Raw genomic sequence first — 11618 nt, forward strand, 5'->3', positions numbered from 1 at the left:
TTTTTTTTTTTTTGCCTGTGAGGCATGTGGGATCGTACTTCCCCAACCAGGGATTGAACTGGCACCCTCTATGTTGGAAGATGAAGTGTTTTGTTTTTTTTTTTAAACATCTTTATTGGGGTATAATTGCTTTACAATGGTGTGTTAGTTTCTGCTTTATAACAAAGTAAATCAGTTATACATATATATATATGTTCCCATATCTCTTCCCTCTTGCGTCTCCCTCCCTCCCACCCTCCCTATCCCGCCCCTCCAGGCGGTCACAAAGCACCGAGCCGATATCCCTGTGCCATGCGGCTGCTTCCCACTAGCTATCTACCTTACTACGTTTGTTAGTGTATATATGTCCGTGACTCTCTCTCGCCCTGTCACAGCTCACCCTTCCCCCTCCCCATATCCTCAAGTCCGTTCTCCAGTAGGTCTGTGTCTTTATTCCTGTCTTACCCCTAGGTTCTTCATGACATTTTTTTTTCTTAGATTCCATATATATGTGTTAGCATACGGTATTTGTCTTTCTGACTTACTTCACTCTGTATGACAGACTCTAGGTCTATCCACCTCATTACAAATAGCTCAATTTCGTTTCTTTTTATGGCTGAGTAATATTCCATTGTATATATGTGCCACATCTTTATCCATTCATCCGACGATGGACACTTAGGTTGTTACCATCTCCAGGCTATTGTAAATAGAGCTGCAATGAACATTTTGGTACATGACTCTTTTTGAATTTTGGTTTTCTCAGGGTATATGCCCAGTAGTGGGATTGCTGGGTCATATGGTAGTTCTATTTGTAGTTTTTTAAGGAACCTCCATACTGTTCTCCATAGTGGCTGAACTAACTCACATTCCCACCAGCAGTGCAACAGTGTTTCCTTTTCTCCACACCCTCTCCAGCATTTATTGTTTCTAGATTTTTTGATGATGGCCATTCTGACTGGTGTGAGATGATATCTCATTGTAGTTTTAATTTGCATTTCTCTAATGATTAATGATGTTGAGCATTCTTTCATGTGTTTGTTGGCAATCTGTATATCTTCTTTGGAGAAATGTCTATTTAGGTCTTCTGCCCATTTTTGGATTGGGTTGTTCGTTTTTTGTTATTGAGCTGCATGAGCTGCTTGTAAATTTTGGAAATTAATCCTTTGTCAGTTGCTTCATTTGCAAATATTTTCTCCCATTCTGAGGGTTGTCTTTTGGTCTTGTTTATGGTTTCCTTTGCTGTGCAAAAGCTTTGAAGTTTCATTAGGTCCCATTTGTTTATTTTTGTTTTTATTTCCATTCCTCTAGGAGGTGGGTCAGAAAGGATCTTGCTGTGATTTATGTCACAGAGTGTTCTGCCTATGTTTTCCTCTAAGAGTTTGATAGTTTCTGACCTTACATTTAGGTCTTTAATACATTTTGAGCTTATTTTTGTGTATGATGTTAGGGAGTGATCTAATCTCATACTTTTACATGTATCTGTCCAGTTTTCCCAGCACCACTTATTGAAGAGGCTGTCCTTTCTCCACTGTATATTCCTGCCACCTTTATCAAAGATAAGGTGTCCATATGTGCGTGGTTTTATCTCTGGGGTTTCTATCCTGTTCCTTTGATTTATCTTTCTGTTTTTGTTCCAGTACCATACTGTCTTGATTACTGTAGCTTTGTAGTATAGTCTGAAGTCAGGGAGCCTGATTCCTCCAGCTCCGTTTTTCATTCTCAAGATTGCTTTGGCTATTCGGGGTCCTTTGTGTTTCTGTACAAATTGTGAAATTTTTTGTTCTAGTTCTGTGAAAAATGCCATTGGTAGTTTGATAGGGATTGCATTGAATCTATAGATTGCTTTGGGTAGTAGAGTCATTTTCACAATGTTGGTTCTTCCAATCCAAGAACATGGTATATCTCTCCATCTATTTGTATCATCTTTAATTTCTTTCATCAGTGTCTTATAATTTTCTGCATACAGGTCTTTTGTCTCCTTAGGTAGGTTTATTCCTAGATATTTTATTCTTTTTGTTGCAGTGGTAAATGGGAGTGTTTTCTTGATTTCACTTTCAGATTTTTCATCATTAGTATATAGGAATGCCAGAGATTTCTGTGCATTAATTTTGTATCCTGCTACTTTACCAAATTCACTGATTAGCTCTAGTAGTTTTCTGGTAGCATTTTTAGGATTCTCTATGTATAGTATCATGTCATCTGCAAACAGTGACAGCTTTACTTCTTCTTTTCCAATTTGGATTCCTTTTATTTCCTTTTCTTCTCTGATTGCTGTGGCTAAAACTTCCAAAACTATGTTGAATAAGAGTGGTGAGAGTGGGCAACCTTGTCTTGTTCCTGATCTTACTGGAAATGTTTTCAGTTTTTCACCATTGAGGACGATGTTGGCTGTGGGCTTGTCATATATGGCCTTTATTATGTTGAGGAAAGTTCCCCCTATGCCTACTTTCTGCAGGGTTTTTTATCATAAATGGGTTGAATTTTGTCAAAAGCTTTCTCTGCCTCTATTGAGATGATCATATGGTTTTTCTCCTTCAATTTGTTAATATGGTGTATCATGTTGATTGATTCACGTATATTGAAGAATCCTTGCATTCCTGGAATAAACTCCACTTGATCATGGTGTATGATCCTTTTCATGTGCTGTTGGATTCTATTTGCTAGTATTTTGTTGAGGATTTTTGCATCTATGTTCATCAGTGATATTGGCCTGTAGTTTTCTTTCTTTTTGACATCCTTGTCTGGTTTCAGTATCAAGGTGATGGTGGCCTCGTAGAAGGAATTTGGGAGTGTTTCTTCCTCTAGTATATTTTGGAAGAGTTTGAGAAGGACAGGTGTTAGCTCTTCTCTAAATGTTTGACAGAATTCGCCTGTGAAGCCGTCTGCTCCTGGGCTTTTGTTTGTTGGAAGATTTTTAATCACAGTTTCAATTTCAGTGCTTGTGATTGGTTTGTTCATATTTTCTATTTCTTCCTGATTCACTCTTGGCAGGTTGTGCATTTCTAAGAATTTGTCCATTTCTTCCAGATTGTCCATTTTATTGGCACAGAGTTGCTTGTAGTAATCTCTCATGATCTTTTTGTATTTCTGCAGTGTCAGTTACTTCTCCTTTTTCATTTCTAATTCTATTGATTTGAGTCTTCTCCCTTTTTTTCCTGATGAGTCTGGCTAATGGTTTATCAATTTTGTTTATCTTCTCAAAGAACCAGCTTTTAGTTTTATTGATGTTTGCTATTGTTTCCTTCTCAAAGAACCAGCTTTTAGTTTTATTGATGTTTGCTATTGTTTCCTTCATTTCTTTTTCATTTATTTCTGATCTGATTTTTATGATTTCTTTCCTTCTGCTAGCTTTGGGGTTTTTTTTTTTTTGTTCTTCTTTCTCTAGTTGCTTGAGGTGCAAGGATAGGCTGTTTATTCGAGATGTTTCCTGCTTCTTAAGGTGGGCTTGTATTGCTATAAACTTCCCCCTTAGAACTGCTTTTGCTGCATACCATAGGTTTTGGGTCGTCGTGTCTCCATTGTCATTTGTTTCTAGGTATTTTTTGATTTCCTCTTTGATTTCTTCAGTGATCACTTCGTTATTAAGTAGTGTATTGTTTAGCCTCCATGTGTTTGTATTTTTTACAGATCTTTTCCTGTAATTGATATCTAGTCTCATGGCGTTGTGGTCAGAAAAGATAGTTGATACAATTTCAGTTTTCTTAAATTTACCAAGGCTTGATTTGTGACCCAAGATATGATCTATCCTGGAGAATGTTCTATGAGCACTTGAGAAAAATGTGTATTCTGTTGTTTTTGGATGGAGTGTCCTATAAATATCAATTAAGTCCATCTTGTTTAATGTATCATTTAAAGCTTGGGTTTCCTTATTTATTTTCATTTTGGATCTGTCCATGGGTGAAAGTGGGGTGTTAAAGTCCCCTACTATGAATGTGTTCCTGTCGATTTCCCCTTTTATGGCTGTTAGTTTTTGCCTTATGTATTGAGGTGCTCCTATGTTGGGTGAATAAATATTTACAATTGTTATATCTTCTTCTTGGATCGATCCCTTGATCATTTTGTAGTGTCCTTCTTTGTCTCTTCTAATAGTCTTTATTTTAAAGTCTATTTTGTCTGATATGAGAATTGCTACTCCAGCTTGCTTTTGATTTCCGTTTACATGAAATATCTGTTTCCATCCCCTTACTTTCAGTCTGTATGTGTCTCTAGGTCTGAAGTGGGTCTCTTGTAGACAGACATATATATGGGTCTTGTTTTGGTATCCATTCAGCCAGACTGTGTCTTTTGGTGGGAGCATTTAGTCCATTTACATTTAAGGTAAATATTGATATGTATGTTCCTATTCCCATTTTCTAAACTGTTTTGGGTTCGTTATTATAGGTCTTTTCCTTCTCTTGTGTTTCTTGTCTAGCGAAGTTCCTTTAGCATTTGTTGTAAAGCTGGTTTGGTGGTGCTGAACTCTCTCAGCTTTTGCTTGTCTGTAAAGGTTTTAATTTCTCCATCAAATCTGAATGAGATCCTTGCTGGGTAGAGTAGTCTTGGTTGCAGGTTTTTCTCCTTCATCACTTTCAATATGTCCTGCCAGTCCCTTCTGGCTTGCAGGGTTTCTGCTGAGAGATCAGCTGTTAACACACAAGAGAATCCCCATAAGGTTATTTGTTGTTTTTCCCTTGCTGCTTTTAATATGCTTTCTTTGTATTTAATTTTTGACAGTTTGATTAATATGTGTCTTGGTGTATTTCTCCTTGGATTTATCCTGTATGGGACTCTCTGTGCTTCCTGGACTTAATTAACTATTTCCTTTCCCATATTAGGGAAGTTTTCAACTATAATCTCTTCAAATATTTTCTCATTCCCTTTCTTTTTCTCTTCTTCTTCTGGAACCCCTATAATTTGAATGTTGGTGTGTTTAATGTTGTCCCAGAGGTCTCTGAGACTGTCTTCAGTTCTTTTCATTCTTTTTTCTTTATTCTGCTCTGCAGTAGTTATTTCCACTATTTTATCTTCCAGGTCACTTATCCGTTCTTCTGCCTCAGTTATTCTGCTATTGATCTCATCTAGAGTACTTTTAATTTCATTTATTGTGTTGTTCATTGTTGTTTCATCTTTATTTCTTCTAGGTCCTTGTTAACTGTTTCTTGCATTTTGTCCATTCTATTTCCAAGATTTTGGATCATCCTTACTATCATTATTCTGAATTCTTTTTCAGGTAGACTGCCTATTTCCTCTTCATTTGTTAGGTCTGGTGCATTTTTATCTTGCTCCTTTATCGGCTGTGTGTTTTTCTGTCTTCTCATTTTGCTTATCTTACTGTGTTTGGGGTCTCCTTTTTGCAGGCTGTAGGTTCGTAGTTGCCGCTGTTTTTGACGTCTGTCTCCAGTGGCTAAGGTTGGTTCAGTGGGTTGTGTAGGCTTCCTGGTGGAGGGGACTAGTGCCTGTGTTGTGGTGGATGAGGCTGGATCTTGTCTCTCTAGTGGGCAGGTTCACGTCTGGTGGTGTGTTTTCGGGTGTCTGTGGACTTATTATGATTTTAGGCAGCCTCTCTGCTAATGGGTGGGGTTGTGTTCCTGTTTTGCTAGTTGTTTGGCATAGGGTGTCCAGCACTGTAGCTTGCTGGTCATTGAGTGAAGCTGGGTGCTGGTGTTAAGATGGAGGTCTCTGGGAGATTTTCGCTCTTTGGTATTATGTGGAGCTGTGAGGTCTCTTGTTGACCAGTGTCCTGAAGTTGGCTCTCCCACCTCAGAGGCAGAGCCCTGACTCCTGGCTGGAGCACCAAGAGCCTTTCATCCACACGGCTCAGAATAAAAGGGAGAAAAAGTAGAGATAATTAGTAGAAGTATGAAGAAAGAAACAAAGAAAGAAAGAAAGGAGGGAAGGAAGGAAGGAAGGAAGAAGCAAAGAAGGCAAGAAAGAATGAAAGGAGGGAGGGAGGAAGGAAGGAAGGAGGGAAGGAAGGAAAAGAGACAGAAAGAAAGAAGATACAGTAAAATAAAGTATAATAAAGTTATTGAATTGAAAAAATTTAGAAAAAAAGGATGGATAGAACCTTAGGACAAATTTTGGAAGCAAAGCTATACAGACAAAATCTTACACAGAAGCATACACATACATCCTCACAAAAAGAGGTAAAGGGGAAAAAATCATAAATCTTGCTCTCAGAGACCACCTCCTCAATTTGGGATGATTCGTTGTCTAAAGGAGGGAATGAAGGAAGGAAGGAAAGAAATAAATAAAAGTATAATAAAGTTATTAAAATTAATTATTAAGAAAAAATTAAAAAAAATTTTTTTAAAAACATGGACGGATAGAACCCTAGGACAAATGGTGGAAGCAAAGCTGTACTGACAAGATCTCACACAGAAGCATACACATACACATTCAGAAAAAGAGGAAAAGGGGAAAAAATCATAGATCTTGCTCTCCTTCTCGATGATTCGTTGTCCATTCAGGTATTCCACAGATGCAGGGTACATCAAGTTGATTGTGGAGCTTTAATCCGCTGTTTCTGAGGCTGCTGGGAGAGATTTCCCTTTCTCTTCTTTGTTCTCACAGCTCACAGGGGCTCAGCTTTGGATTTGGCCCTGCCTCTGCGTGTAGGTCGCTGGAGGGCCTCTGTTTCTTGCTCAGACAGGACGGGGTTAAAGGAGCCGCTGATTCAGGGGCTCTGGCGCACTCAGGCCGGGGGGGAAGGAGGGGCACTGCGTGCGGGGCGGGCCTGTGGCGGCAGAGGCCGGCGTGACGTTGCACCAGCCTGAGGCCCGCCGTGCGTTCTCCCAGGGAAGTTGTTCCTGGATCCCGGGACCCTGGCAGTGGCGGGCTGCACAGGCTCCCCGGAAGAGGGGTGTGGATAGTGACCTGTGCTCGCACACAGGCCCCTTGGTGGCGGCAGCAGCAGCCTTAGCGTCTCCCGCCCGTCCCTGGGGTCCGTGCTTTTAGCCGCTGCTCGCGCCTGTCTCTGGGGTCTGCGCTTTTAGCCGTGGCTCGCGCCCATCTCTGGAGTTCCTTTAAGCAGCGCTATTAAACCCCTCTCCTCGCGCACCAGGAAACAAAGAGGGAAGAAAAAGACTCTTGCCTCTTCCGCAGGTGCAGACTTTTCCCCCGGACTCCCTCCCGGCTAGCCGTGGTGCACTAACCCCTTCAGGCTATGTTCACACCCCCAACCCCAGTCCTCTCCCTGCGCTCTGACCGAAACCTGAGCCTCAGCTCGCAGCCCCGCCCGCCCCGGCGGGTGAGCAGACAAGCCTCTCGGGCTGGTGAGTGCCGGTCGGCACCGATCCTCTGTGCGCGAATCTCCCCGCTTTGCCCTCTGCCCCCGTTGCTGTGCACTCCTTCGCGGCTCCGAAGCTCCCCCCTCTGCCACCCGCAGTCTTCACCCGCGAAGGGGCTTCCTAGTGTGTGGAAACTTTTCCTCCTTCACAGCTCCCTCCCACTGGTGCAGGTGCCGTCCCTATTCTTTTGTCTCTGTTTATTCTTTTTTCTTTTGCCCTACCCCGGTACGTGGGGAGTTTCTTGCCTTTTGGGAGGTCTGAGGTCTTCTGCCAGCCTTCAGTAGGTGTTCTGTAGGAGTTGTTCCATGTGTAGATGTGTTTCTGGTGTATCTGTGGGGAGGAAGGTGATCTCCGCGTCTTACTCTTCCGCCATCTTCTGCTCTAGCCGGAAGACGAAGTTTTAACCACTGGACTGCCAGGGAAGTCCGCCAAAGAGTGTTCTTCCTGTGTTTTCCTCTAATAGTTTTATAGGATCTGGCCTTACATTTAGGTCTCTAAGCCATTTTGAGTTTATTTTTGTGTATGGTGTTAGGGAGTGTTCTAATTTCATTCGTTTACATGTAGCTGTCCAGTTTTCCCAGTGCCACTTCTTGAAGAGACTGTCTTTTCTCCATTGTATATTCTTGCCTCCTTTGTCATTTTTTCCATCCTTTTAACCTTTTTGAATCTAAAGTGTACTCCTGTAGAAGTATATAGTTGGATCTTGTTTTTATCTAGTCTGACAGTCTCTGTTTGGACTTTTTAAACCATTCACACTTAATGGTATTATTGACAGAGTTAGATTTACTTCTGCCCTTTTACTTTTGTTCTATATGTCTGTCATTTCTGTTCCTCTATTCCTCTTTTACTTCTTTGCTTTGTGATATTTTCTAGTTTAACATTTTAATTCCTTATAGTGAAAAAATCATTCATTTCTGAGTTATTTTCTTTGTAGTTATTTTAAGGCATATACATTTTAGTATAAATCATAGGTAGATTCTGATAATTCCAGTGAGCTATAGAAAGACTACTCCTATATAGCTCTATTCCCTTTTGTGCTATTATTATTATATATGCAACATCTAATAAGTTACAGTGACATAATTACTTTATATAATTTTATGTCACAGAAGATGTGAGAGGAATAGCAGTTGTATATTTATAGCTTTTGTTACATTAACTTTCATTTTTACCATTTCTGTTTCTCATTTATTCCAAATCCTACCTTTCCTCAGATATCAAACAGTATCAGCCACAAGGACGGGGACCAGGTTCTGTGTATGAGTGTTAGTTTGTGCATGACACAACTAAGTTACCATTCACATTGCAGATTTGTTTGAGAGTTTATTGGCAGATGGCCAAAAATAGACTTGTTCTAGTAATTTCAGTATATGAGGTTCAGTAAATTACAGTTCTGTCCAATTAAACTTCCTGTGATGGTGAAGTATTCTATATCTGCATTTTCCAACATGGGAGTCAGTAATCACATGTGACTATTGAGCACTTGAACTGAATTTTTAATTTATATTTAGTTTTAGATAACCACAGCTAAGGGCTCTCATAGTGGACAGTCAAGTTATAGTCTCAGACGTCCCTCTTTCTTAATATTGTGATTAAACCTTGTAAAGTAGATTAAAAGAAAGAACCCCAAAATCAGTGCTGATAGTTTCATATGTTATAAAACTCATGGACTGAGCCACGGGAATATTTTTTTAAAGAAGTTGTTATATCTCTGTCAGCCATCTAAAAACTCAAATGCAGATAGACAAAGATTTGATACAAACACACTTGTGTGGGGCATTGACCAGGAGATGGAAAGTATACAGAGCACTTGGGGCACAGTGGGGGACCCCACGCTCTGTACCTACGTCTCACTGAATGCCATGCAAACAGCCAGTAAGGAGGAGAGGTTGTTTTTTCTGCTTGTGGGAAATAAAGGAAAAGAAGAAATCTTCAAAGCTACAATTAGAAACATTTAGCTTATGCAGACAGCAATTGAGTGAAAGGAATGAAACCCATTCTGCTCTCCATAGCAAATTTTTCAAAGAGTGTACTTGTAAAAGCTTTTTACAGACTCTTTCCTCATCGTCTTTGAAGTAAGGAGGTAGAGGATCCTATTATCTTCACTTCTCAGTGAGGCATACCTTTCATTGTTTTCCATACATGTTTTTTCAGATATGTATTAATGAAAGCTAAGCTGCTTAGAGATAAGATATAAACAAAATGTCTCTGTGGGATAACAGGTTTCTTTTCCTATTTTTATTTTTTACAGAAATGTAGCTATTTAACTTTGGGTCAGTATATGTCAATGCCCATTATGGTTTTCCCTTCTCATATTGAGACATAACAGTAAAATTATACACTGTTATTTGTCTCCGATAATGTAGTAACTATATCCCAGCTGCTTTCAGACTTCTGAAATCCTGTTACCATTTCAATATAATGAAAGCCTGAATTGCAAAGCCTCTGATATTTAACATTTCATTTTCTCTGGGGCCATGTCAACAGTATAATCAGGAACAAAAAAAAATTATAGTGTTCATCCCCAAACCATCATGGGATTTAAAAAAAAAATACCTCTTTAGATTGATCTTAAAAATCATTTTCCCTCTGCAAGGGAAAACATGCTCCAAAGAGAAAAGTTAGAAGTCACATTAGCTTAATACTCTGAATATAAAAGCCTACACATCAATTGATTTTTCGCACAGGTGAATTAACGCTGCCTCCTCCATTGGTCCCCAGGTCATAGATCTGTACTGGGGAATTGATGAAGATGAATGGGACAGCCCTGAGCTCCAGAAGACCCGCATGAAGCTCCTGGAGGATTGTTTGAAAACTTCTGCAGGTCCATGTTTTGTTGTGGGTATAAAAAAAACTTAATGCTTTCTATTGTAGATGAATGTGAGAATTCTTGATTTGTGATTCTTAAGGGGCTTTTAGAATGGGGAAAGAAACCTTGCTTTTCTGTATTTATTTAAAATTCTTAAACTGTCTCCTTGCCCTCAATGTGTGAGGACAAAATCCTCCCCTTTCCGTAAGAAGCACTGCAAATTAACAGTGAATAATTTGAAGTGGTAATCAAAGGATTGACTTGGGGTTGACAACAATTTCCACAACACCTTGTGATCAGCAGTAAGGCTTACTGTGTTAGTCCTCCAATAATTATCCTAATTTTCCTTATATTTTATCATGTAGTATTCTATCCTAGTATCTGTTTCTCAACATTAGAATTTCTGGCATATTTTTTTAAAATACTGTGGCAGAAACATTGTTAAAGTAAACCAAATATATGGTCTCAGATCTGCCAATAGGAATTGATACCCTCTGGAAAAAATTTGTTTTTGCAGTGATTTTCAGCTAGAGATGTTGAACAGGAATATTATTATTAGTTTGTCATTATTTTCTAAAGAATAGCCACTCCTCTGTGTAAACACAGTGGTGGTAAGAAGCAGGTCACTCTATGGCGGTGATGTGCAAAATCACTGCCTCAGTTTAGCTGAAGAGAAAAACCTTATCCTGAATCCAAACAGCTCCTACCAATTGATAGGGAAGTTGGCCCTTTCGACACAGGATGTTCTGAGGCTGACGGATGACTGTTAAAATTACTATGATATGAAAATGTCATATCTTATATTTAAATGCTAGGTTCAGTGTATCAATAAAAGTTTTTAATATTTATTTGCATGTCCATCTATATTCAACTCCACATAAGACGTAAAGTACATAAAGTCTCTATAATATTTTTAGTATGTGGATAAATTATTCATTTATCAACCAACTACTTATTGAATGCTGTTCTGTGCCAGGGGCTGCTCTTAGTGCTGGGGCAAGTTGACCCATATGAAATGGTCATTTTTTTAGGCCAGTTTCTTATGATTTAATGTTAGAATTGAACTAAAAGGTAAGACTTTCTACCCTCATGGAGCTTGTGTCATTATGTGGGGCTAAGAGGAGAGGGCAGGCAAAAATCAAATAAGTAAAATAAACAATAATCAGATGGTGACAAGAGCTGTGGAGAAAAATACAAAAAGGAAGGAGGAAAGGGAAGAGCAGTGAGGGGAGAGACTTCTAATTTTCCATAGAGTAGATGGAGAAGGTCTCACTGATAAGGTGACTAAGGAGGGGAGACAGGAGGGAGGGACAGGGAAGAACCGACTGGATATTCCAGCTCAGAGCTTTCCAGAGAGAGGAGTGGGGAACATGCTTGGCAGGTTTAGGGAACAGGAAGTAGGTGGGTGTGCCTCAAGCAGTGTGAGCAGAAAGGGAGAGTGTGGGACTGGAGGCCACAGCATGGGGTTTGCCATCTTGAAGTTGGCTGTAAAGATTTTACTTGCACTTTGACATGAGAAGCAGAGTGCGTTGAGGAGAGGACTGGAGAGATCTGACTCA

General features: G+C 39.7%; 1 protein-coding gene across 1 annotated transcript in view; it reads left to right on the top strand.

Annotated features, from left to right (window-relative positions):
- LOC141278769 (NACHT and WD repeat domain-containing protein 2-like) overlaps positions 1 to 11371 on the top strand; it is a 117191-nt gene extending 105820 nt beyond the window's left edge. Inside the window, exon 3 of the mRNA XM_073805139.1 lies at positions 9972 to 11371. Within this exon, the coding sequence (XP_073661240.1) occupies positions 9972 to 10109 (138 nt within the window). The 3' untranslated portion in view covers positions 10110 to 11371. The remainder of the gene's footprint in view (positions 1 to 9971) is intronic.
- Positions 11372 to 11618: the final 247 nt, after the last annotated feature.

The sequence above is a fragment of the Tursiops truncatus genome, chromosome 5, assembly GCF_011762595.2.
Source record: "Tursiops truncatus isolate mTurTru1 chromosome 5, mTurTru1.mat.Y, whole genome shotgun sequence".
Lineage (NCBI taxonomy): Eukaryota > Metazoa > Chordata > Mammalia > Artiodactyla > Delphinidae > Tursiops > Tursiops truncatus.